Below are 27,864 nucleotides of genomic sequence, written 5' to 3' on the forward strand. Positions count from 1 at the left end.
GATGAAATGATGTGCTCTCTGAGACGAACATTTTGATATGCTATATGCCCAAAACGGAGCTACGGGTGCAAGGTTACAATGCGATGAACAAGGGCATATGGATCTGGTAATCGGGGACTTAGAAGAAAATTCCACCTCGCGGATTAGGGTTGACCCGGGCACGCAAAACGAGGCGGTGGCGGATCTCGCCGGAGATGACGACGACGGCGGCCGGGGAGGTCGGGGCGCCGGATCCTGCCCTCCCGCGGCGGATCTGGCCGGAGGCGAGGCGCAGGCGCCGGGAGGAGGCGGTGGCCAGCGAGGACTGTGGCGATGGGCGGCGGAGCAGGCCGGCGGAGGAGGAGCCACCGAGCGGCGCGGGCGACGGGCTCGCGGGGGCCCGACTCGGGCCTCCCGGGCCGGAGCGGCGGCGGCGGGGCGTGCCACGTGTCACGCGCCGATTGGCGCGGGCGCGGCGGCGGGATTTGTCCGGCGCGGACCGGACGTGTCCGGCGCGCGGATGGAGCGGGGCTAGGGTTTGGGGGAGAGTGGAACCGCGAATTTTTTGGAGGGTCTATATATAGACATAGAGGGAGCTAGGAGTGTCCAAATGAGGTGCGGTTTTCGGCCACGCGATCGTGATCGAACGCTCTAGATGATGGAGAGGGTTTTGGTGGGTTTTGGGCCAAAATGGAAGGGTGTTGGGTTGCAACACACACGAGGCCTTCTCGGTCCCTCGGTTAACCGTTGGAACATCAAACGAAGTCCAAATGGTATGAAACTTGACAGGCGGTCTACCGGTAGTAAACCAAGGCCGCTTGGCAAGTCTCGGTCCAGTCCGGAAATGTTTAAACCCCACACACGAAAGAAAGGCAGAAATGACCACCGGAGGAGAACGGAGCGCCGGAATGCAAAACGGACAACGGGGAAAATGCTCGAATGCATGAGACGAACACGAATGCAAATGCAATGCACATGATGACATGATATGAGATGCATGACAACGATAACAACACACGGAGACAAGAACCCGAACCCGAGAAAATAAAATAACTTAAGGCCGGAAACGGCAAGAGTTGGAGTACATATTGGGTAAATCATATCCGGGGTGTTACAATATCCATGAGAGATGTGAGTTTGTTAATTAAGGGCTTATCTAAGGTGGCAACTTAAACACGCATCTGGGTGGATTGAGGTACCTGGGTATTCCAGGATTGCCTGTTTTTCTTTATGGACCGCCACCCAGGCCCAAAGGGATCATGAGATTTTTCATACTAGAAACTTCCGTGTGCAGCCACAAGCTATTATGGGCTCTAGCATATTTCATTAAGTCGTGCAAACTCTTACAGGGTAGACTAGCAGATGTAGGGGAAAGTAGGTGTAACGGTCTATCCATCGTAAGGTGCTAGCGCTTCTGAAAGACTATGTCTCGGTCATCCGTCTTCTCAAACACCATTTAGTGCGAGAAACCAAACGGAGACGATCGAGTCTTGTGGGGAAAAGTGCGCAAACCTCTGCAGAGTGTATAAACTAATCATGGTTAGCCGTGTCCCCGGTTATGGACATCTTGAGTATCTAGTACTTGGATTATCATGTGAATCTCAACATGTTACTCTAAATTAATTTTGTTGGGTTTGTTTAATGATCATGCTTAATTGGGATTGAGAATGCTGTCAACCATTCTCAATGTTTAACAACCACCATGATAGTTAAATAAAATTTATTCCTTTGAAGTAGGGAAAAATTGGCTTTACGCAAAATTGTAACCATAGAGCTTTCCACCAGCCAAATATGCATATAGTTTAGCTGTTTCATTCCATTATTCTCTATGTGTTACTTTGCCAGCATATTCCATGTGCTGGCCCGTTTCGGGCTGCAACGTTAATGTTGCAGACTTTTCAGACGAAGATTAAGGAGTTTTAGGTCGTGGTTCTATACTCAGTGATGTCGTTGGAGTTGATGGACTCACTTATCTTCCAAGCCTTCCACTGTTACCGTTATTAGATGGCCTTAAGCCATATATCATAATAAGTTCTCTATGGAGACACGATGTAATAAGTGTGTGAGTGCTACTCTATTACAAATCCTCCAAGTATTGTGTGGTGTCAGCATTACTGATCCAGGGATGACACCTGAGCACAGAGATCATACTGTTTGAGGTCTGGTCGCTACAAACCCCACCTAAGCACGAGCGGGGTAGGCAACAAGGAATCAAGCCAATTTTTGGGAAATAGACCGTGAACCAGGTAGATCACTATTTGATCCATGGGTGGGATAGTCGGTCGTGGTCTCAGCAGGACGGTTGCAGTAGTGACATGTGGAATAGCTAGTTGCGATAGGTGAAACAAATAGATTTGTACATACAAATATCCTCGAGGGCAAGGTGAGCCAGTGTAAACTCTAACTTTACATCATCTTACAACAAAAGTATAGCACTAAAAACAACATAACAAACAGAAATACAACATCACTTATGACATACTCCCTCCATTTCTTTTTAGTCTCCATATAAGATTTGGTCAAAGTCAAATTTTGTTAACTTTGACTAAGTTTATAGAAAAAAATAGCAAGATTCACATCATGAAATCAATATTGTTTGATGCATCATGAAATTAACAGGCCCGGGCCTTGCGGCTGCTGGCGATGCTTCCATGTGCACTGCCGAGGCGTACTATGGACCTGTTGCGGCCTCGTCCACGCCCTGGCCGCTGGATCCTCGTGTTCCTAGCAGCCCTGCATGTGATCAGATCAGGAAGGAGTCACAGGAAATTCACACAATTGCATGGAAGCGGGAGTTTGTAGGCACCATGATTCCTAATCCCTCTTCTAGGGACACCGACGGGAGGGATGCTTCACAATACAGGAACCATCAGGCGACCGGAGTAACTCATGTTAAACTTTGTGATCCACCAGATTGTGATCCATCACCAGATGGGCGCTCCCTTAAGATGAAGAGACCATCGGCGATGGAGACACCCAGGATACTAGGGGTATCTACCATGAACCCGGAGCTTGGTGGGGGCGATAACGGGGCTCCCTTTGTGGATGCTGCCCGCCCAAAGCCGGCTGATGGGGAATTTGTGGTCATGGCAGAAACAGAAGGCAAGGAAATCAGTGGGATGGAACAGAGACATTTGGAGGCAACCGGCCCAGGGGCCGCCGGTAACCTGACGGGGCCGAGTGTGGCGCCCCGTTAGGAGCAATGATAGGACTGAGTTCGAACTGTCGAGGCGTAGGGGCGCCTCGACAGTTCGTGACCTCACCGCCCTTGTGTAGAGTCATCGTCCGCAATTTGTTTTCTTGTGTGAAACTAGACAATGCTCAGAAAAGTCCACCACCTCTGGCATCACCTAGGCATGCGTGGTTTTTGCAGCGTGAGCAGTGATGGCCAAAGTGGTGGATTATCACTGTTTTGGAATGATCAATTGTCAGTGGAGATTACAGATAAGAATGAAAGAATTATTGATGCTAATATCCACGCCTCCCCGTCTCACCCTGTGTGGTGTTTAACATGTGTGTATGGGGAACCTCGAACAGAAAATCGCCACCGTATGTGGTCCTTGATGTCAGAGCTGCGAGCTACCAGTGACCTCCCATGGATGCTCATGGGGGGCTTCAACGAAACCCTTTGGCAATGTGAACATATGTCAGCCACCCCTCGCCCGCTAGTCAGATTGCCGCTTTCCGAGAGGTTGTGCAGGACTGTGAGCTCCATGACCTTGGGTTCTCTGGTGTTCCTTTCACTTATGATAACAAGAGAAGAGGAAGAGCAAACGTGAAGGTCAGATTGGACCGGGCTCTAGCTGATGATAGATGGAGAGATATATTCTCGGACGCGACTGTGGTACACCTTGTGTCCCCTTGCTCGGACCATCTTCCACTCTTAATCCACCTGCAAAAGGAGGATTTCTTGCTAAAACGTAGGCGCACTAGCCAGTATGAAATTTTCTGGGAACGAGCCGGCGAACTTCCAGAATTAATACGGAGGGCATGGGAGGCAACACAGACCACCGACAACCTTGCTTCGGTCACTGTAGGGTTGAGCCAAGTGATGGAAAATCTGCAAGGCTGGAGCAAGCATAAGTTTGGGAATATATTGCGAGAGCTCGACAGCACACGTAAAAAAAATTACCAGTTGCTGCAGACAAATGGAGATCAGCAAGAGATTAGAAGACTCTTTGATTGTATGACGAACTGCTCTATAGAGAAGAGCTCCTATGGCTACAACGATCACGAATTGATTGGCTCAAAGAGGGTGACCGAAATACGAAGGTATTCCACAATAACTCTGTATGGCGGGCACGGAAAAACAAGATTAAGAAGCTAAAAATGATGAGGGAGTATGGCAGTCTAACCCGTCAGTTATGGAGCTGATGGCGTCCTCTTTCTTCAAGGAGTTGTTCACTAGAGACCCATCATTGAATGTAGATGAAATTATCAGCTTACTGGAGAAGAAAGTAACGGATGACATGAATGATTCACTTTGTAAAGATTTTTCCGAGCAAGAAATTTCTGATGCGCTGTTTCAAATAGGTCCCCTAAAGGCTCCAGGGCCGGACGGGTGCCCGGCGCAGTTCTATCAAAGGAATTGGGCAGTTTTGAAGGACGCGGTTGTTGCGGCGGTCAGGCTATTCTTTGCTACAGAACATATGCCATCCGATACTAACTCCACGTCAATTGTGTTAATCCCAAAGTCGGACCAACCAGAGACACTCAGAGAATTTCAGCCTATCAGCTTATGTTCCGTGCTCTACAAAATAGTGGCCAAATGCTTAGTGAACAGACTTCGACCACTTCTTGGTGACATTATATCCCTGAACCAAAGTGCCTTTGTCCCCGGGCGTATGATTACTGATAATGCGTTGGTGGCATTTGAATGCTTCCATGCAATTGAGCACTGCAAAAAAGAACATGAATCTTTCTGTGCGTATAAGTTGGATCTGTCCAAGGCGTATGATAGGGTTGATTGGGACTTCCTTAGAAGAACGATGCAGAGTTTAGGTTTCGGTCCCCTATGGGTGGAATGGATAATGTCCTGTGTGACCTCGGTGAGCTACTCGGTAAAATTCAATGGAACCCTTCTTGATTCATTCTCCCGGTCCAGAGGTCTTCACCAAGGTGATCCACTATCTCCTTTTTTGTTCTTATTTTTCGTTGATGGCCTTTCTGCTCTCCTGCATCGTGAAGCAATCCAGGGCACTATCACACCACTCAAAGTATGCCGTCGAGCTCCGGGGATCTCCCACCTGTTGTTTGCTGGCGACACCATGATGTTCTCCAAGGCTGAAAGTGAACAGGCAAAAAGGGTAAAACATGTTCTAGAGGTTTATTCTAAAGGGACTGGCCAAGTGATCAACCCTCACAAAGGTTCCATGTTGTTCAGTCCTACTTGTCCAAGAACAGTCCAGCAAAGCATTAAGGGTACACTCCAAGTTACTCAAACGACATTTGAAGCGAAATATCTTGGCCTCCTGACGCCGGAGGGAAGAATGAGTAAAGGGAAACTCAAAAGTTTGCAAGAGAGATTAGCAAAGAGCTTGATGGAGTGGGGCGATAATCATATGTCCATGGGTGGTAAGGAAATAAAAATTAAAGCAGTTGCCCAAGCTCTCCCAGTTTATATCATGAGTGTTTTCAAGGTACCAGCTGGCCTCTATGAAGAACTTACGAGGATGATTCGCCGCTACTGGTGGGGTGCAGAAAAAGGCAAGCAAAAAACTCATTGGGTAATTTGGGACAGTATGTTGCGACCCAAGGGAAGAGGGGGAATGGGATTTAAAGATCTAAGGTTGTTCAATCAAGCCTTGCTAGCACGTCAAGCATGGCGTTTAATACAATTCCCGGAGAGCCTATGTGCACAGGTCCTACGGGCCAAGTACTATCCGTTCGGCTCCATCACGGATATAGTCTTCACAGGTAATGGATCGTGGACGTGGTCTGCCGTTGAATATGGGCTCGAGCTAGTTAAGCAGGGATGTATTTGGCGTGTTGGCAACGGAGCAGAGATACACATCTGGCGCGATCCTTGGATCCCAAGGGGGCCTTCGTTTAGGCTGATCACACCAAAACGTCGATGCAGATTAAAATGGGTGGCAGATCTCCTCAATGGTGATGGCTCTTGGAATAGAGCACTTCTCAGGCAACATTTTCTTCCAGCGGATGTCACGGAAATTCTGAAAATTAAGCCCTCTCGCCACTTGGAAGCGGACTCTATTGCTTGGCAACCAGATAAGCAAGGTCAGTTCTCGGTGCGGTCTGCTTACAATATGGCTCACAATCGGATCATGGCTCAACAAGGAATTGGAGAGTCAAGTGCTAGAACAGATGGATCAAGACCTGCGTGGAAGCTGCTATGGAAATGTGGGGCTCCATCGAAGGTTCGCGTCTTCGCCTGGAAAGCTGCTCGGGAGGCACTGGCTACTAGGGCGAACAAGAAGCGTCGACACATGGAGCTGGATGGTATTTGTACGATCTGCAGGCAAGAGGAAGAAACGGCTCATCATGCTCTAGTCCGATGCCCTCATGCTTAGAACTTGTGGGACGCAATGCGAAGGGTCTGGGATTTACCACCTGTTGAATCTCTCAGAAATAAATAGCCGGACTGGTTGTTAATGCTGCTACAGGAGCTGAATGCACACAACACATGCTTGTACTCATGTTGCTATGGCGCGTGTGGTATGTACACAATGAGCTTACCCATGAGAAGCCAATGATCCCCGTTGAAGTGTCTAAACGTTTTTTATGCAGCTATGCGGAATCACTACTCATGATCAGTCAGTATCCGCACACAGATATCATCAAGGGGAAGCTACCAAATATATTGGAAGGGGCAATACTGCATAGCACCAGCAGCGAGTCAAGACGTCCGACCACGGCATCATGGGAACCTCCGCCAGAAAATCATGTCAAGCTAAATTTTGATGGATCGTATGTCACTGCCGACGGTTCTGCAGGAGCGGGCATGGTCCTGCATGACCATACTAGCTAGGTGATCTATGCCGCTTGTAGATGGCTCCTAAACTGCCATGGGCCGCTCGAGGCTGAGCTCATTGCATGTGAGGAGGGACTCAAGTTGGCGTTGCATTAGTCCCAGAAGCCGCTACTAGTGGAGACGGACTGTGCTGAAATTTTGTCTCTGATCAATGCTCGCCCACCTGATCGATCGAGAAACATGTATCAAGTGGCTGAAATCTCGGACCTACTGAAGGAGAGGCAAGCTCAAGGCAAGCTCAAATCAAGAATATTAGTCGGACGCAGAACAAGGTTGCGCATGCTATGGCATCCATTGGACGAGCACAAGAACGAACGTCATGTTGGTTAGCAAATGTTCCTCCGGAGATTAGCATTATCATTGTGAATGATTGTAAAAACATTATCAATTAATTAATAAAATGCTATCCCCCGCAAAAAAAACTTTATGAAGTTTGACTTTAATCAAATCTTATATGTAAACTAAAAAGAAATGAAGAGAGTATTATGTTACACTAAAAGTAAAGACTGCATGATATATCCGGATGAAATTCTCTCACGATCAACCATATCATAAGAACTCCTCTAAATAAATTTCTCTTTGGATAGAAGGCTTCGGGAGATTTCTTGCATTATTGACATTTGGTACACCTTGCCTACGTCTAATGGTTATCCTTAAAGTATCGTCATCATTATTTGGACTTGGTGATCAAGTTCTCTTCGAGAAATATGGTCCCATATCTTAGATCAATCAAAGTAAGAGGATAATTAGTTAGAAAGTTAGGACTAAAAAGAACATGCACATGAGAGAGGGGACATGAAGATGTGATTCAAACCACGAATTCAAATTATGATTGTCTCTCGACAGTAGGTGTCTAACGACGCATCCTGGTTGAACGGCGAACAGGGGAGAGATTGCGAGTTTTCTAAAGCCGAACAAGAACGAAGAGAGGTTTGCCGCCGCCGTGTATATCATAGCGATCATACGAAATAACGGATGCCGAAGAGGCAATGTACGGGGCGATTTACTGCTTGTGGGCTTTTTATTGCCTCCTCACTTTGTATTCTAGCTTAGTGGGTTCGGCCATGCTTTTTTATGAGAGTGGATTTTCTATTCTTGGTGTACTATGACCGAGTTTGCAGAAAATATATGACAAAACATGATCAAACAAATTCCAAAAAATCTAAAAATTTAAGACATCAAACTTTATCAAATGTTGGAGCATCTTGGAAAATTTGAGCCCAAAAATAACATCTGAGCATCCCTCACTAAAAAAACAAAATCAATGTTAAAAGTTTCGTTCAATTTTTGAGCAGTGATTTCGTCTTTTTAGTGAGAGCTTGTCTAATGTTATTTTTGGCTGAAATTTTGCAAGAAGCTCTACCATTTGATAAGTTGATAAGGTTTGATGTCTCAAAATTTCAGGTTTTTTGGATTTTGTTTGATCACATTTAATTTATTTATTTTTGACAAACTCAGATGTAGTACACTCGAGATAGCCACCACATTCCGTTTTTTCATTGGGTACATACCAAAGAAAAACAGTACACAAGTACGTGACATCAAATTATCATCATTGGGTTCAATTGAAGCTAACAACTCTACGCTGGTTTCGCCCCTGCGAGGCGGACATTGGAGCTCAAAGGTCTTCGCAGATGGGAGGACGGCGAAGAGGGGCCGGCGCTTCGCCCGTCCACCAATAACCACTTTTGCTAGGTCATGCTCTAATCAGCTAGCTTGGCGCATGAGCAGCCAGTGTACAAATCTTGCCGTGGTAGGATAATTCAACGTAAAACAGCTGCCATGGCAGTGTACAAAGTTCTGCCAGGACACCTAAAGTCCTATACTAGACAGCGCAAGTTTTATTCAACAGTTCCGTTGGTCACGTTGCCTTGAATTCGATGGACAGCCTCTTTTCTTAGGCCTGCGCCAAGGTCTACCGCAGTAGCCGTGTGGCTGGCTGCTCCTTTCATACTTGCATTCTTTTGTCTTGGGGATAGATAGATAGACTAGGCCCGGTTGACTGGGCAGCAGCCTTGATCCTCATCCAACGGCCCAACAGTCTTGCCCTCGGCCGCAGCCTTCTGATCGTAGGGTTTCTTCTATTTTCGAGGGAGATCGTTGGGAGGGTTTCTTGGTTCTCAAGTGGTCTTGTACACAAATTTCTTGGTTCTCAAGCTTACCTCCTCCTCCCGCCCTAATCCTCGCAGTTATTTCGCCGTTGTTTAATTGACGCAGCCAATGTAGCCGGTCTCTTCTGGCCTGAACTCAGATTCGTATTGCCCAGCGAGCTCCCGGGTCACGGGGACGGGCCGATCGGACGACCATGTCAAGCGAACCGGAGCAAGGCAATGGTGCTGGCGATGACGAACATAGCGGCGGCCTGCCTGAGGACCAGATGTTCGAGATGCTCACCCGCGTCTCCCTCGACGACCTCTCCGCATGCCGCCAGGTGTCTGCCCAGTGGCGCCGGCTCACGTACGAGCCGGCCTTCTCGGCGCTTCACTGCCGCCGCCGCGCCGACGCCGTCGTCTCGGGATACTTCGTGCAGGGCATGGCGCGCAACCGCTACTCCGCCACCTTCGTCTCCATGCACCCCTCCCAGGCCGACGCTGATCCGTCCGTCTCCCTCGACTTCCTGCCCTCCGCGCACGTCCGCGTTGAGGCTGTCTCCGCGCACCGCGGCCTCGCGTGCTGCGTCGACGCCGACGCCGACGCCGCCGCGCGCATGGGCGGCAAGACGTCGTCGGCGCGATGCTACTACGCGTGCAAGCCCGCCACGAGGCAGTGGCGGGCGCTGCCCAACCCGAGGCTGCGCTTCCCCACGGCGGTCACCGCGATGGTGGCGCGCCCCGCCGGCGCCGGCGCCGCGGCGGACTTCAAGATCCTCCGGCTCTCGGTCCCGACGCTGCGTGACCACCTGCGTTGCGAGATCTTCGACTCGCGAAGGCGCGCGTGGCGGCGCTCGGCCGACGTGATGGTGTGGCCGGAGTCGCTCGTGGCCGCCGGCCCGGCGGTGAGGGCCCACGGCGCCATGCATTGGCTACGGTGGCCGGACAGGGTCGGCGCCGCCGAGGACATCTTCGCGTTCGACATGAAGAGCGAGGCGTGGAGGCTCATTGTTCTCCCGCCGGAGGTGGAAGACAGAACGGACAGGTGGGCGGGCAAGAAGAAGCTGGTGACGGTGGAGGGGAAGCTGTGCCTGGTAGTGACCGTGGATGAGGAGGCGGAGGTGTGGGTGATCGCCGACTACGGCAGGCAGCAGGAGAGATGGGAGAAGAAGATGGCAGTGAACTTGAAGAATCTCGGGATGCAGGAAGGGGGAGCCCTTATACTCAGGGATCTCTGCTCATCCGAGGTCGCATTCTTCAACAGTGTATACGGAGTGATCTGGTGATGAAATCGCTCGCTTAATTCTCCTTCAAATCTTCGTTACAATCTTCATTATTCGCAAGCGAAGTGTTACTAATTTTGCATATGTTTTGCAGGTACGATTTTTGGAGGGGCGAGATAGCAGAAGTCCCCGTGCATCACAAATGCATACAAGAAGTTTTCAAGTATGAGTCCGATTTGGTCCCTTGGGACATCGATGAAAACAAAATCTAGACTGATTGACACTGCAAAATTTGCGTTTTGGAAGACCCGGTCTCTAGAATTGTCAATCTTGCAGTGGCATCTACTCTCCGTATCCTGGCTGAGCCTCTCTTTTTCGTGAGAGAAGGAAACAACAAATCTTGATGATGTCGACAAATTCAATTACCTCCGTCTTTGATTATCACCAATTAGCTCCATCATTTATTAACACCGCTTCAGGCCAATAAATTTTGTTAAATTTTGTTGGAATTCAGATGCAATCTAAGCTTAGAAATATGTACAATGCTTGAAGGGTAGAAGTTTTTAAGAGAAATGGTCTGTTTCGATGGACAGGTATGAGATAAACGAGTTGTTCCGTTCGTTAAACTCGTGATCATTGAAGCTCGGTTGATAAGCTCGTTAAAGCTAACACTCATTAAGTTGAGTGCTCACGTGTACCGGTAAAGCTGGAAACAACACAAAAGCATTGTATCACATATTCAAAATTTTAACATGTACTCCCTCTGTTTCAAAATAGATGACCCAACTTTGTATTAATTTTAGTACAAAGTTATTATAAAATTGGGTCATCTATTTTGGAACGGAGGAAGTAGCGAATAGTTAAACATGTAGCTGAGTACAACTGCAGCAACCTTTCCCAAAATTGAAACTTTCAAATAAGTAGCACAATAAAAAAAGTTTGAACATGGATGACTTCATGGTTTGAACATCAATGATTAGTCAACCATGTATTTGAACATGGATGACCTCAATTTAAGTGTATAGAGAGCATTCTTTTTTGCTTTCAGAAAAGCCTAAAGTCATACTTCCTCCATTCCAAAATATAGTGCATATAGGTTTTACCAAAAGTCACACTATGCAAACTTTGATCATATTTTATAAAAAAATAGATACATCTAGAATACCAAATACATATCGTACATCATGAGTTATATTTTGGTAATGTACATGTGTGTATTATAGATATAGATAGTTTTCTCTATAAACTTAGTCAAAGTTTGATAAGCTTGAATTTTGAAAAAAAAAATCTATGTGCACTACATTGTGGAACGAAAGGAGTACATTAACTGTATCACAGTCTTTGCGAACACACCCTTACACAAAAAAAATACATCAAATTCCTTGTGTGCCAAAATCTTACTCCTATATCCATTGGTTACGCACCGTGAGCAAAAGTTCAATGTTGCCTCCTGGCCTCCGCCTCGGCGGAGCAAACATATTTAAACTCAGAAGCTTGTAGAAACAACGTCTGACAAGTCATTGATGTAAACCAGCAGACGCCAAATGCCGCAATCTTCATAGCAAATAGTCGCCCCGGAGAAGAAGACATCGTGAAGATCATGTAGATACTCCACACACCATGAACACCGCCAGACGGATCCACCGGAGACCAAAACTGACCGGATCCAGGAAGTTTCGTCGAAGACACACCTCTGCATGCCACCCACCGGCGCTAACCGCTAGAAAGAACGAGGATAGAACAAGGAGGGCATTATTTCTAAACCAGGGCAACGCCACCGTCTTGTAGCCCCGACCAAGACACAGAGACCCCTCGCCAAATCGATGCATCAGGACACCATCCACAAGTAGGACCTCCCTGCCAAAGCGGCATGGGATTTGCCCAACAACACACTCTGGCGACGGCGAGAGGGGAAGGAAGTGGTTGTAGATGATCTAGGTTTTGTTGGCGGTAGTTCTTGTCCCGCACTTAATGATGGTTTTGATTTAACTAGCAATAATTATATTGGGTTGAGCATTCGAGTCTTGATAATTAGTAATGGGCTAGATGGCAGGACCCTTGGGATTAACAACGAGCCAAATGAGTTGCTCGTGAAACATGCAAGCTCGCTCATTAAGCTCGTCTAGAAAATTGATTGTCGACTTGGTTCATGAACTAACGAGCATGATCCTTAACGAGCTGAACTTTTGAGTGCTCGTTAAGCTCGCGAGCAACAACCTTTTCATCCCGCTCCATTGCATGTGAAAGGGCATTTATTCCCTTGTTCTTTTTGGTATTTATAAAAACATAATTGATATTTCAACCACATGCTTGAGTTCTATAAACATTGTCGTCACATGGTGGAATGATGCATGCATTGTTAGACACCCTTAATTTGAAAAAAAAGGAAAAAGAAGCGTTTGCCGATAATTTTACTTTTATATTGAAGTTCGCCGTCGATGTCTCGAAGATGGAGGCTACTACCCGAAGGTGAGGAAGAAGAAGAGAAAATTGGCGGCAGATTTAGTCGTGGTGTCGCTACCATCTCTCCTCCCAAAGGGGAGTGAGCTAAGGACGGATGTGCTAGAAGGACCAGGACCACCATGGATGGGCTGGCAATGAGATGAAGCTCTTCTACTCCTCCATCCGGAGGCATGGCCTATCAGTGGAGCCCGATATTTACGATAAGTCCTTCATGTATTTGTCATTTGCTTTGTGCTTATGGTAATTGTAGCCCCTGGGACTAAGTGCGGCATCAGCCTAGAATCGGGCTTAGTTCTTTTTTAATGGTGTCCTTCGCCTATTTAGCCACTGATGTTATTAAATATGTCCTCATCTTCTTTGCAGGCGCTGGCATGCCAGAACAACAAGGTGGCCTCTGAGAAATCAGAGTTGCGTGAACAACTTGAGGTCCCACGGCGGGCCAATGGGAATTTGGAGCGTGCGTGTGTATCAAGAAGTATGTGACTTATTTGTGAGACTATGCATTGTATGATCACTGTCATTAATGGTCCCTAGCCGCTTCGGTAATAAGGACGAGACCCTTGAGATGGAGCTCCGGAATCGCAATGAGTTCTACAAGAAGTCTGAGGAGGACGTTGTGTAGCATCAAAACTCGCTGTTCGACACGTCCGCCCAACTCAGACATGCGCAAGAGCACCACGTGCATATGGAGGCTGTCGCGAGACGTACGCATATGCGGGCTTCATTCTTGTATAGTTTGCAGAGCTTGTGTGTCCTTATTCTTTTTATTTTTGTCACAGTTCCTCTCCCGGAGATTGCCAGGAAGGAAGTTGAGGACCTGCTTTGGGCGTTGGCGATGATGGCATAGAAGATGCAGGTTGCCCTTGCACTGCGGCTGGGAACCTTTGGTATAAGGACCCAACGCTTCTTCGGGACCTGGACGGAGTTTGTTGGAAATATGCCCTAGAGGCAATAATAAAAGCATTATTATTATATTTCCTTATTCATGATAATTGTCTTTATTCATGCTATAATTGTGTTATCCGGAAATCATAATACATGTGTGAATACACAGACACCAACATGTCCCTAGTAAGCCTCTAGTTGACTAGCTCGTTGATCGACAGATAGTCATGGTTTCCTGACTATGGACATTGGATGTCATTGATAACGAGATCACATCATTAGGAGAATGATGTGATGGACAAGACCCAATCCTAAACATAGCACAAGATCGTATAGTTCGTTTGCTAAAGTTTTCCAATGTCAAGTATCTTTTCCTTAGACCATGAGATCGTGTAACTCCCGGATACCGTAGGAGTGCTTTGGGTGTACCAAACGTCACAACGTAACTGGGTGACTATAAAGGTATACTACGGGTATCTCCGAAAGTGTCTGTTGGGTTGACACGGATCAAGACTGGGATTTGTCACTCCGTATGACGGAGAGGTATCACTGGGCCCACTCGGTAATGAATCATCATAATGAGCTCAAAGTGACCAAGTGTCTGGTCACGGGATCATGCATTATGGTACGAGTAAAGTGACTTGCCGGTAACGAGATTGAACGAGGTATTGGGATACCGACGATCGAATCTCGGACAAGTAACATACCGATTGACGAAGGGAATTGTATACGGGGTTGCTTGAATCCTCGACATCGTGGTTCATCCGATGAGATCATCGAGGAGCATGTGGGAGCCAACATGGGTATTCAGATCCCGCTGTTGGTTATTGACCAGAGAGCAATCTCGGCCATGTCTTCGTGTCTCCCGAACCCGTAGGGTCTACACACTTAAGGTTCGGTGACGCTAGGGTTATAGGGATATGTATATGCAGTAACCCGAATGTTGTTCGGAGTCCCGGATGAGATCCCGGACGTCACGAGGAGTTCCGGAATGATCCGGAGGTAAAGATTTATATATGGGAAGTCTTGTTTTGGTCGCCGGAAAAGTTTCGCGCATTATCGGTATTGTACCGGGAGTGCCGAAAGGGGTCCGGGGGTCCACCAAGGGGGTCCACCTGCCCCGGGGGGCCACATGGGCTGTAGGGGTGTGCGCCTTGGCCTATATGGGCCAAGGGCACCAGCCCCAAGAGGCCCATGCGCCAAAGATAAGGGAAAGGAAGAGTCCTAAAGGGGGAAGGCACCTCCTAGGTGCCTTGGGGAGGATGGACTCCTCCCTGGCCGCACCCTTCCTTGGAGGAAGGGCCAAGGCTGCGCCCCCCTCTCCCTTGGCCCTATATATAGTGGGGGGAAGGGAGGGCAGCCATACCTAAGCCCTGGAGCCTCCCTCTCCCTCTCCAACACTTCCTCCTCCTCCGTAGAGCTTGGCGAAGCCCTGACGGAGTACTGTAGCTCCATCACCACCACGCCGTCGTGGTGCTGCTGGAGCCATATTCCTCAACCTCTCCTTCCCCCTTGCTGGATCAAGAAAGAGGAGACGTCACGCTGACCGTACGTGTGTTGAACGCGGAGGTGCCGTCTGTTCGGCGCTAGGATCTCCGATGATTTGGATCACGTCGAGTACGGCTTCCTCATCCCCGTTCTTTGAACGCTTCCGCGCGTGATCTACAAAGGTATGTAGATGCAATCCAATCACTCGTTGCTAGATGAACTCCTAGATGGATCTTGGTGAAACCGTAGGAAATTTTTTGTTTTCTGCAACGTTCCCCAACAGTGGCATCATGAGCTAGGTCTATGCGTAGTTCTCTTTGCACGAGTAGAACACAATTTGTTATGGGCGCAGATGTTGTCAACTTTCTTGCCGCTACTAGTCTTATCTTGCTTCAGCGGTATTGTGGGATGAAGCGGCCCGGACCAACCTTACACGTACGCTTACGTGAGACCGGTTCCACCGACTAACATGCACAAGTTGCATAAGGTGGCTGGCGGGTGTCTGTCTCTCCCACTTTAGTTGGAGCAGATTTGATGAAAAGGGTCCTTATGAAGGGTAAATAGAAGTTGACAAATCACGTTGTGGCTTTCACGTAGGTAAGAAAACGTTCTTACTAGAACCCTATTTCAGCCACGTAAAACTTGCAACAACAATTAGAGGACGTCTAACTTGTTTTTGCAGCAAGTGCTTTGTGATATGATATGGCCAAAGTTGTGATGAATGATGAATGATATATATGTGATGTATGAGATGTTCATGCTATTGTAATAGGAATCACGACTTGCATGTTGATGAGTATGACAACCGGCAGCAGCCATAGGAGTTGTCTTTATTTTTTATATGACCTGCGTGTCATTGAGAAACGCCATGTAAATTACTTTACTTTATTGCTAAACGCATTAGCCGTAGTAGTAGAAGTAATAGTTGGCGAGCAACTTCATGGAGACTTGATGATGGAGATCATGATGATGGAGATCATGGTGTCATGCCGGTGACAAGATGATCATGGAGCCCCAAGATGGAGATCAAAGGAGCTATGTGATATTGGCCATATCATGTCACTATTATTATTTAATTGCATGTGATGTTTATCATGTTTCTGCATCTTGTTTACTTAGAGCGACGGTAGTAAATAAGATGATCCCTCATAATAATTTCAAGAAAGTGTTCCCCCTAACTGTGCACCGTTGCAACAGTTCGTTGTTTCGAAGCATCACGTGATGATCGGGTGTTAGATTCCAACGTTCATATACAACGGGTGTAAGACAGATTTACACATGCAAACACTTAGGTTGACTTGACGAGCCTAGCATGTACAGACATGGCCTCGGAACACAGAAGACCGAAAGGTCGAGCATGAGTCGTATAGAAGATACGATCAACATGAAGATGTTCACCGATGTTGACTAGTCCGTCTCACGTGATGATCGGACACGGCCTAGTTAACTCGGATCATGTTATACTTAGATTACTGGAGGGATGTCTATCTAAGTGGGAGTTCATTGAATAATTTGATTAGATGAACTTAATTATCATGAACTTAGTCTAAAAATTTTACAATATGTCTTGTAGATCAAATGGCCAATGTAGTCCTCAACTTCAACGCGTTCCTAGAGAAAACCAAGCTGAAAGACGATGGCAGCAACTACACGGACTGGGTCCGGAACCTGAGGATCATCCTCATAGCTGCCAAGAAAGATTATGTCCTACAAGCACCGCTAGGTGACGCACCTGTTCTCCCTGCAGAACAAGACGTTATGAACGCTTGGCAGGCACGTACCGATGACTACTCTCTCGTTCAGTGCGGCATGCTTTACAGCTTAGAGCCGGGGCTCCAAAAGCGTTTTGAGAGACACGGAGCATATGAGATGTTCGAAGAGTTGAAAATGGTTTTCCAAGCTCATGCCCGGGTCGAGAGATATCAAGTCTCCGACAAGTTCTTCAGCTGTAAGATGGAGGAAAACAGTTCCGTCAGTGAGCACATACTCACTATGTCTGGGTTGCATAACCGCTTGACTCAGCTGGGAGTTAATCTCCCGGATGACGCGGTCATTGACAGAATCCTTCAGTCGCTTCCACCGAGCTACAAGAGCTTTGTGATGAACTTCAATATGCAGGGGATGGAAAAGACCATTCCTGAAGTATTTGCAATGCTGAAATCAGCAGAGGTAGAAGTCAAAAAGGAACATCAAGTGTTGATGGTGAATAAAACCACTAAGTTCAAGAAGGGCAAGGGTAAGAAAGCCTTCAAGAAGGACGGCAAGGGAGTTGCCGCGCCCGGCAAGCAAGCTACCGGGAAGAAGACAAAGAATGGACCCAAGCCCGAGACTGAGTGCTTTTATTGCAAGGGAAGTGGTCACTGGAAGCGGAACTGCCCCAAATACTTAGCGGACAAGAAGGCTGGCATCACGAAAGGTATATGTGATATACATGTAATTGATGTGTACCTTACCAGTACTCGTAGTAGCTCCTGGGTATTTGATACCGGTGCGGTTGCTCACATTTATAACTCAAAACAGGAGCTGCGGAATAAGCGGAGACTGGCGAAGGACGAGGTGACGATGCGCGTCGGGAATGGTTCCAAGGTCAATGTGATCGCCGTCGGCACACTACCTCTACATTTACCTTCGGGATTAGTTTTAAATCTTAATAATTGTTATTTAGTGCCAGCTTTGAGCATGAACATTGTATCAGGATCTCGTTTAATTCGAGATGGCTACTCATTTAAATCCGAGAATAATGGTTGTTCTATTTATATGAGAGATATGTTTTATGGTCATGCTCCGATGGTGAATGGTTTATTTCTAATGAATCTCGAGCGTAATGCTACACATGTTCATAGTGTGAGTACCAAAAGATGTAAGATTGATAATGATAGTCCCACATACTTGTGGCACTGCCGCCTTGGTCACATAGGTGTCAAACGCATGAAGAAGCTCCATGCTGATGGACTTTTAGAGTCTCTTGATTACGAATCATTTGACACGTGCGAACCATGCCTCATGGGTAAAATGACCAAGACTCCGTTCTCAGAAACAATGGAGAGAGCAACCAACTTATTGGAAATCATACATACTGATGTGTGCGGTCCAATGAGTGTTGAGGCTCGCGGTGGCTATCGTTATGTTCTCACCCTCACTGATGACTTGAGTAGATATGGGTATGTCTACTTAATGAAACACAAGTCTGAGACCTTTGAAAAGTTCAAGGAATTTCAGAGTGAGGTTGAGAATCAACGTGACAGGAAAATCAAGTTCCCGCGATCAGATCGTGGAGGAGAATACTTGAGTCATGAGTTTGGCACACACTTAAGAAAATGTGGAATAGTTTCACAACTCACGCCGCCTGGAACACCTCAGCGTAATGGTGTGTCCGAACATCATAATCGCACTCTATTAGATATGGTGCGATTTATGATGTCTCTTACCGATTTACCGCTATCTTTTTGGGGCTATGCTTTAGAGACTGCCGCATTCACTTTAAATAGGGCTCCGTCGAAATCCGTTGAGACGACACCGTATGAATTATGGTTTGGGAAGAAACCTAAGCTGTCGTTTCTAAAAGTTTGGGGATGCGATGCTTATGTCAAGAAACTTCAACCTGAAAAGCTCGAACCCAAGTCGGAAAAATGCGTCTTCATAGGATACCCTAAAAAAACTATTGGGTATACCTTCTACCTCAGATCCGAAGGCAAGATCTTTGTTGCCAAGAATGGATCCTTTCTAGAGAAGGAGTTTCTCTCGAAAGAAGTAAGTGGGAGGAAAGTAGAACTTGATGAAGTATTACCTCTTGAACCGGGAAATGGCGCAACTCAAGAAAATGTTCCTGAGTTGCCTGCACCGACTAGAGAGGAAGTTAATGATGATGATCAAGATACTTCTGATCAAGCTTCTATTGAAATTCGAAGGTCCACAAGGACACGTTCCGCACCAGATTGGTACGGCAACCCTGTCTTGGAAATCATGTTGTTAGACAACGGTGAACCTTCGAACTATGAAGAAGCGATGGCGGGCCCGGATTCCGACAAATGGCTGGAAGCCATGAAATCCGAGATAGGATCCATGTATGAAAATGAAGTATGGACTTTGACTGACTTGCCCGTAGAGCGGCGAGCCATAGAAAATAAATGGATTTTTAAGAAGAAGACAGACGCGGATGGTAATGTGACTATCTATAAAGCTCGGCTTGTCGCTAAGGGTTATCGACAAGTTCAAGGGGTTGACTACGATGAGACTTTCTCACCGGTAGCGAAGCTGAAGTCCGTCCGAATCATGTTAGCAATTGCCGCATTCTATGATTATGAAATATGGCAAATGGACGTCAAAACGGCATTCCTTAATGGTTTCCTTAAGGAAGAATTGTATATGATGCAGCCGGGAGGTTTTGTCGATCCTAAGTATGCTGACAAGGTGTGCAAGCTCCAACGCTCGATTTATGGGCTGGTGCAAGCATCTCGGAGTTGGAACATTCGCTTTGATGAGATGATCAAAGCGTTTGGGTTTACGTAGACTTATGGAGAAGCCTGCGTTTACAAGAAAGTGAGTGGGAGCTCTGTAGCATTTCTCATATTATATGTAGATGACATACTTTTGATGGGAAATGATATAGAACTCTTGGACAGTATTAAGGCCTACTTGAATAAGAGTTTTTCAATGAAGGACCTTGGAGAAGCTGCTTATATATTAGGCATCAAGATCTACAGAGATAGATCAAGACGCCTCATAGGTCTTTCACAAAGCACATACCTTGATAAGATATTGAAGAAGTTCAATATGGATCAGTCTAAGAAGGGGTTCTTACCTGTGTTACAAGGTGTGAAATTGAGCTCAGCTCAATGCCCGACCACGGCAGAAGATATAGAAGAGATGAGTGTCATCCCCTATGCCTCAGCCATATGTTCTATTATGTATGCCATGCTGTGTACCAGACCTGATGTAAACCTTGCCGTGAGTTTGGTAGGAAGGTACCAAAGTAATCCCGGCAAGGAACACTGGACAGCGGTCAAGAATATCCTGAAATGCCTGAAAAGGACTAAAGAAATGTTTCTCGTTTATGGAGGTGACGAAGAGCTCGTCATAAAAGGTTACGTCGACGCTAGCTTCGACATAGATCTGGATGACTCTAAGTCACAAACCGGATACGTGTATATTTTGAATGGTGGGGCAGTAAGCTGGTGCAGTTGCATGCAGAGCGTCGTGGCGGGATCTACATGTGAAGCGGAGTACATGGCAGCCTCGGAGGCAGCGCATGAAGCAATTTGGGTGAAGGAGTTCATCACCGACCTAGGAGTCATACCCAATGCGTCGGGGCCAATCAAACTCTTCTGTGACAACACTGGAGCGCACTTGCCAAGGAGCCCAGATTTCACAAGAAGACCAGGCACATCAAGCGTCGCTTCAACTCCATTCGTGAAAATGTTCAAGATGGAGACATAGATATTTGTAAAGTACATACGGACCTGAATGTAGCAGATCCGTTGACTAAACCTCTCCCTAGAGCAAAACATGATCAACACCAGAATTCCATGGGTGTTCGATTCATCACAATGTAACTAGATTATTGACTCTAGTGCAAGTGGGAGACTTTTGGAAATATGCCCTAGAGGCAATAATAAAAGCATTATTATTATATTTCCTTATTCATGATAATTGTCTTTATTCATGCTATAATTGTGTTATCCGGAAATCATAATACATGTGTGAATACACAGACACCAACATGTCCCTAGTAAGCCTCTAGTTGACTAGCTCGTTGATCGACAGATAGTCATGGTTTCCTGACTATGGACATTGGATGTCATTGATAACGAGATCACATCATTAGGAGAATGATGTGATGGACAAGACCCAATCCTAAACATAGCACAAGATCGTATAGTTCGTTTGCTAAAGTTTTCCCATGTCAAGTATCTTTTCCTTAGACCATGAGATCGTGTAACTCCCGGATACCGTAGGAGTGCTTTGGGTGTACCAAACGTCACAACGTAACTGGGTGACTATAAAGGTATACTACGGGTATCTCCGAAAGTGTCTGTTGGGTTGACACGGATCAAGACTGGGATTTGTCACTCCGTATGACGGAGAGGTATCACTGGGCCCACTCGGTAATGCATCATCATAATGAGCTCAAAGTGACCAAGTGTCTGGTCACGGGATCATGCATTACGGTACGAGTAAAGTGAATTGGCGGTAACGAGATTGAACGAGGTATTGGGATACCGACGATCGAATCTCGGGCAAGTAACATACCGATTGACAAAGGGAATTGTATACGGGGTTGCTTGAATCCTCGACATCGTGGTTCATCCGATGAGATCATCGAGGAGCATGTGGGAGCCAACATGGGTATCCAGATCCCGCTGTTGGTTATTGACCGGAGAGCAATCTCGGTCATGTCTTCGTGTCTCCCGAACCCGTAGGGTCTACACACTTAAGGTTCGATAACGCTAGGGTTATAGGGATATGTATATGCAGTAACCCGAATGTTGTTCGGAGTCCCGGATGAGATCATGGACGTCACGAGGAGTTCCGGAATGATCCGGAGGTGAAGATTTATATATGGGAAGTCTTGTTTTGGTCGCCGGAAAAGTTTCGCGCATTATCGGTATTGTATCGGGAGTGCCGAAAGGGGTCCGGGGGTCCACCTGCCCCGGGGGGCCACATGGGCTGTAGGGGTGTGCGCCTTGGCCTATATGGGCCAAGGGCACCAGCCCCAAGAGGCCCATGCGCCAAAGATAAGGGAAAGGAAGAGTCCTAAAGGGGGAAGGCACCTCCTAGGTGCCTTGGGGAGGATGGACTCCTCCCTGGCCGCACCCTTCCTTGGAGGAAGGGCCAAGGCTGCGCCCCCCTCTCCCTTGGCCCTATATATAGTGGGGGGAAGGGAGGGCAGCCATACCTAAGCCCTGGCGCCTTCCTCTCCCCCTCCAACACTTCCTCCTCCTCCGTAGAGCTTGGCGAAGCCCTGACGGAGTACTGTAGCTCCATCACCACCACGCCGTCGTGCTGCTGCTGGAGCCATCTTCCTCAATCTCTCCTTCCCCCTTGCTGGATCAAGAAGGAGGAGACGTCACGCTGACCGTACATGTGTTGAACGCGGAGGTGCCGTCCGTTCGGCGCTAGGATCTCCGGTGATTTGGATCACGTCGAGTACGGCTTCCTCATCCCCGTTCTTTGAACGCTTCCGCGCGTGATCTACAAAGGTATGTAGATGCAATCCAATCACTCGTTGCTAGATGAACTCCTAGATGGATCTTGGTGAAACCGTAGGAAATTTTTTGTTTTCTGCAACGTTCCCCAACAGAGTTCTCACGCGCCTTCAGGTTGATTTCAATTTGGGCCAGACTAGTAGTTTCAGGTGAGAAGTGCAGTCTTCATCCTCGGGGACTTGAAAGTTGAAACTGAATTAGAGTCCGGACTGGATCATACGAGTTCACATGCTCGGAATCCATATTGTATCCCTTCTTTTAGAACCTCTTTGATTCACATGATTCTCAAAATACAATAAGAAAGTACATATGATTGGAATGCCATTTTCATCTCAATCCTAGATGATTTGGGATTGTTTGGTTGCATCATATAATGGAAAAATAAAGGAGTTCTTTTAAAAAGTTTTGAGTGGATGCTAGAAACCCAATAGGAAGTGGTTAAGGAAAATCTTAAAAAAATTCCTATATAACTTAGAAAAAATTCCTATATAATTTGATTCAATCATATGAATCAAACAGAAACGTAGGATTTTTTTAAAGGATTCTAATCCTCTAAATTTCTATGAAAATAATCAAAGGAGCCCTTGGAGGAATTAGTCTTGCCTATGTAGTTTACCTTCTTCTCTCGCAAGAAAGGACAGAACAGAACAGAGTCTCAGTGGCCGTGCCGGACTGCGAAAGTAAACAAACATATACTCACCGGAACTCCCCAAAGCGAAAGCCTCTGTCACCGGCGACGACGCGCACCAGCACCGATGGCCCGCTACGACCGAGCGATCACCGTCTTCTCCCCCGACGGCCACCTCTTCCAGGTTGAGTACGCCCTCGAGGCCGTCCGCAAGGGCAACGCCGCCGTCGGCGTCCGAGGCGTCGACACCGTCGTCCTCGGTGTCGAGAAGAAGTCCACCCCCAAGCTCCAGGACTCCAGGTAGGCGACCTAAAACCCGTCCGTTCCCCCTCCCCGCGCATACGCCGCCGGATCGACCGGATCTCGTGGTTTTCTAACCGGGAATCCCCCCGTCCCTCGAATTTCCCAGGTCCGTGCGCAAGATCGCGAGCCTGGACACCCACATCGCGCTGGCCTGCGCGGGTCTGAAGGCGGACGCGCGCGTGCTCATCAACCGGGCGCGCGTCGAGTGCCAGAGCCACCGCCTCACCGTCGAGGACCCCGTCACTGTCGAGTACATCACGCGCTACATCGCCGGCCTGCAGCAGAAGTACACGCAGAGCGGAGGGGTGCGGCCGTTCGGGCTCTCCACGCTCATAGTTGGCTTCGACCCCTATACCGAGAAGCCCGCGCTGTACCAGACCGACCCCTCCGGCACCTTTTCCGCCTGGAAGGCCAACGCCACCGGCCGCAACTCCAACTCCATGCGCGAATTCCTTGAGAAGAATTACAAGGAGACGTCCGGCAAGGAGACCATCAAGCTTACCATCCGAGCCCTCCTTGAGGTAACTACCTCACAACATATTATCCTATCCGACCAGGAGCTAGAATCATACTGCCATTTTATTGTATTTTTGTTAAATGTGCGAGAAGCAGAATACCAATAGTTGTGTCAATCAAAAAAATGGTAATGGCTCATCTGAGGACAGATGCTCCAAGAGATGCCAGATGGATTATGGAGAGTAGTTAGCATAGGAGAAGGACACACTGTCAAAAAAAAAGAACCTAAGCATATGAGAAGGACACATTTTCATTCTTTTGAATGATAATATGTCAATTGACTGATTAATTGCCGCACCATGCGGTGCTGACAATGGAACTTAGCTGCCCTTACTCAAGGTGTTAGTGGAATGCGCATGTCTAGAGTTTCTGTGTGTTCTTTTGTTTTATCAACAAACGAAGTGCTTGGTGTTAGTCATGTTTTACTGGTTATAGAACTCACTTTTAATACAAACTTAGGTCAGTTTCCTGATGCTTGTTGCATTCAAAATATTATATTAGTAACTGCTCATGTGAAGATAGACGTTCTAACACATGACAAATGGGGGAGGATTTTTTTTTCCAATTCTTACAAGTGATTATATGCCAATTGACTGACCTAACTGGAAAGCTCATGTCTAGAGTTTTATATGCATTCTCTTTGCTCAGCCAGCAAAGTGCTTGTTGTTAGTCATGGTTTACTTGTTATAAAACTCACTTTAGTACAAAGCTAGATCAAGTTCCTATGTCTGTTTTTATCGACTGCATTCAAATTGCAATGAAACTAAAATTGAGTGAGATAGGAGTGATTCATGTGTGTGCTTGCCACTTTAGGGTGATACTTGTTCATCTGCACTAACGAGAGTACATGTTCATAGGCGTCATCTGTTGTTTTGCTCCTGCAGTCTCAGCAATAAATTCATTTGCAATGCCAATTTCATCTACACTTGTATGTTATTGCAAGTACTCCCTCTGAGTGACCTAAAACGTCTTATAAAAGTTTAAAGAGGGGCTATTTGAGTATAATTTTCTTTCAAAAGTCGGTTCTCTCATGTCAATAGTCTAAGAACATCTACAACCGGACGCCCCATATCCACCCCAAACGCCCGGTCGGCCTGCCCGGTTACTGCCTGGACAGAAACAAGCCACACCAGCCTCCTCAAACGCAGCCCAAACGTCCGGACTGTCCGGCAACCCCCATACCCAGCCCATATGTGGGGCAGATATGGAAAGGCCTGGACGCGTCTGGACACCGCCGCCACGTCGGACTGGTCCACTATGGCCCACGCAGTCCCCACCCTTGTCCCCACAAATACCCCAGCCGGACGACCGAACCCTAGTCAAACCTCACTCTCTTGACCACTCTTCTCCACTGCCATCTCCTCCCCCTCCTCTCTCTGCCCCATCCCCTCCTCTCCGCCATGGCCTGGAACGGATCCGGCAGCGATTCCGACGATATCGACTAGGCGGCGCTCTCCATGGACTCCTCGAGCTCGTCTGCGCCGGACGACGAGGAGCTAGCACTCCGCATTGCCCTCCGCCACTCGCGGATGGACCGGGGCGGGAGCTCCTCCTCGTTGGTGTTGCCGGCGGCCCGGGTGGGCAGCTGCAGCAACGCTCTAGCCTGCGGCCGCACGACGCGGTCCATGCCTTCCCCGGTTAGGCCGCGTGGCGATCAGTGGCGCCGGCACCGCCAGCAGCTGCTCCTTCCGGGTGGCGCTGGCTGCTCGTGCCTGCAAGGCAGCTGGAGTCTGAGGGTCGCGCGTATCACTACAGAGGGCAGCGCAGGCCACTTCCATCCGCTCTGGCTGCGGGTCCTGCAGGTCTACGCCAGAGCCGCTACCGTCCGCTAGCGACGACGACGAGACCCTCCGCGATGCCATGCGCTGCTCGTACACCTCGGCAAAGACGGACGCCCGTCGACGGCTTTGCAAAAATGTGGTGGTGTTCTGCATCGGGCTCAAGGAGTCCGAGAGGTTGGTGAGTCAGAGGCTGGCGGCTTTTGCCGCCGCATGGCTCGTGAGGGAGCAGCCCCACGCCGCCCGTCGCATGGCGTTGATCATCTTCTCCTCGTCCTCCTCGGCAGTGGCACGACTGACGACGATGCTCCACCCGCCGCCAACGCCTACGCCTATCTACGTCGGATTGCTATGTTTATATGTTCTATGATGATCTACGTAGTTTGCATGCTTTTGTATGGATTTGGGGACGGACAAATGGGGGTGTGGTTGTGGACTGGGGCAAATGTGGGCTGCTTGGTCACTGTCCGCGGATGTGCCCGGATACGTCCGCGGGCGTATAGGGCCGCAAATTAGGCAACCGCGGCTCTAGATGCTCTAATACTTGTGTACGTAAAATTTTGAAAACTTGGCTGTGCTTTGCCAATTTTATTATTGCTTTTGTATAGCATACAGAGCATGTAACTGCGTTGACTCTATTGTTGCTTTTGTACTTGTGTATCATTGCACATTGTGTAACTGGCATACTTTGTGACTCATTTAGTGAAAGAAAGCCACTCCCTCTGTCCTATAATATAAGGTGTTGTTACGACTAACGTACTCATATATTGGTTATCATAACATCTTATATTGTGGTACTGAGGGAGTATTACTTCTTGGCTGGCAGAGGTTTCCCAGAAGTACTGTAGCGCATATAAGATGTAGTATAAATGTGTGGTCTTTGTAGTATCTTTGGAGGCAAATGCATATCTGCCATCCCAAATATATGTCCCGGAGAGCTGGCATTTTCCATCTCAGATAATGGACAGAGATAATATGTCTGGGTCGGCCATGCCTGTTGCTGTGTTGCCCGAGACCTGTGACCAAAAATCCATGTAAATCCTCAGTGGGAAGGCAAACATTACATGAGAGTACAGTGTTTAACCTGGATTAGCCCTAGGCTTTTGCTGGCTCTGCCTAGCATGTTAAGTTAACACTACAATTGACACAATTAATCCCATGTTTAAATGCATATCCTCTTGTATCGTCAGACTAAATCTTTGGTTTGTCTTCTATTGATAATTGTCTCTGACACCCCCCCCCCCCCCCCCCCTCTTCTCTGTAGGTTGTCGAGAGTGGCATATCCTCTTGTATTTTCAGCTTAAATCTGCCTTGAATAATATCTCAAGTTTTTCCCATCTAAGATAACATCTCAAATTAACATTATAATTTGATCACAATTAATTGTATGTTGAAATGGATATCCTCTTGTATCTTCAGCCTAAATATTTGGTTTGTCTTCCATTTATATTGTCGAAATGACACTGATTTGATCTCCCCCCTTCTCTGTAGGTTGTCGAGAGTGGTGGCAAGAACATTGAGATTGCTGTGATGACGCACAAAGATGGTCTTCGCCAGCTTGAGGAAGAGGAGATCGATGAGTATGTTGCTGAGATTGAAGCAGAGAAGGCCGCTGCTGAGGCTGCAAAGAAGGGTGGCCCGAAAGACACATAATGTACTAATGATTTAGCACAGTCGTGGCACATGGCTCCTCTAGCTCTGTTTATGTTCACAGCTTGTCTATTTGTTTTAACTGTTTCCGAAGGACTTGTTTGGCCGAGGGTTGTTTATTTTACTGCTGACGGAGGTGCTTGGACTAATGGGCTTATCCCCGTCATGTTGTGCGAACTGTATAAGCTTAGCTAATGGGGGTGTTACCGGAAGCTTAGCTAATGGGCGTTACCGGGCCGTGGATGATAAGTGGGCTGAGATAACCTACAACTTTTGTAGTAGTAGTACCAGGCCGTAGCCGTTTCTCAAGAAGAATTGCACATTGGAGCCTTGGAGCGGGAGCCCCTGTTCGGCGCAGCGAACAAACAAAAAATCGACATAAAAACGCAAAAAATTGGGGAGCTGCTTTAGGAATCGAACTCGCATCGCACGCGAAGTCAAGCCTTCTTCATGCTTAGCTGAACAACCGTGATTTTAATAGCGCTAACAATATGTGAACTAGTATAGCCGTGCTATTTATTTATAATTTAGATTTTTTTCTTTAAAAATCATTAATTTAAAATCATTCGTTGATTTTGAGACAAAAGTTCACAACTTAAAAAATGTTCATCGATTTTGAGAAATAGTTCATCATTTTTGAAGAAAAGTTCACAAACATAAAAAAG

At 47.4% G+C, this 27,864-nt stretch overlaps 2 protein-coding genes across 2 annotated transcripts; both read left to right on the forward strand.

Annotated features, from left to right (window-relative positions):
- Positions 1 to 9,120: 9,120 nt before the first annotated feature.
- Positions 9,121 to 10,873, forward strand: LOC125524801 (F-box protein At5g49610-like). The gene is made up of 2 exons (XM_048689827.1): positions 9,121 to 10,342; positions 10,438 to 10,873. The coding sequence occupies exons 1-2, from the start codon at positions 9,276 to 9,278 to the stop codon at positions 10,553 to 10,555; spliced, it is 1,185 nt and encodes a 394-aa protein (XP_048545784.1). The 5' UTR covers positions 9,121 to 9,275; the 3' UTR covers positions 10,556 to 10,873.
- Positions 10,874 to 22,954: 12,081 nt separating this feature from the next.
- On the forward strand, positions 22,955 to 27,416 carry LOC125521632 (proteasome subunit alpha type-7-A). Its single transcript, XM_048686694.1, has 3 exons — positions 22,955 to 23,252; positions 23,362 to 23,776; positions 27,041 to 27,416. Exons 1-3 carry the CDS (start codon positions 23,080 to 23,082, stop codon positions 27,200 to 27,202), a joined length of 750 nt encoding a protein of 249 aa, XP_048542651.1. The 5' UTR covers positions 22,955 to 23,079; the 3' UTR covers positions 27,203 to 27,416.
- Positions 27,417 to 27,864: the final 448 nt, after the last annotated feature.

Source organism: Triticum urartu, chromosome 7 (assembly GCF_003073215.2).
Source record: "Triticum urartu cultivar G1812 chromosome 7, Tu2.1, whole genome shotgun sequence".
NCBI classification, from domain to species: Eukaryota; Viridiplantae; Streptophyta; class Magnoliopsida; order Poales; family Poaceae; genus Triticum; species Triticum urartu.

Coding starts and splice junctions, on each gene's coding strand:
- LOC125524801 (XM_048689827.1), top strand. CDS start 9,276: ATGTCAAGCGAACCGGAGCAAGGCAATGGTGCTGGCGATGACGAACAT. Junction 10,343..10,437: donor AGTGTATACGGAGTGATCTG/GTGATGAAATCG, acceptor TATGTTTTGCAG/GTACGATTTTTGGAGGGGCG.
- LOC125521632 (XM_048686694.1), top strand. CDS start 23,080: ATGGCCCGCTACGACCGAGCGATCACCGTCTTCTCCCCCGACGGCCAC. Junction 23,253..23,361: donor CCCAAGCTCCAGGACTCCAG/GTAGGCGACCTA, acceptor CGAATTTCCCAG/GTCCGTGCGCAAGATCGCGA. Junction 23,777..27,040: donor CCATCCGAGCCCTCCTTGAG/GTAACTACCTCA, acceptor CCTTCTCTGTAG/GTTGTCGAGAGTGGTGGCAA.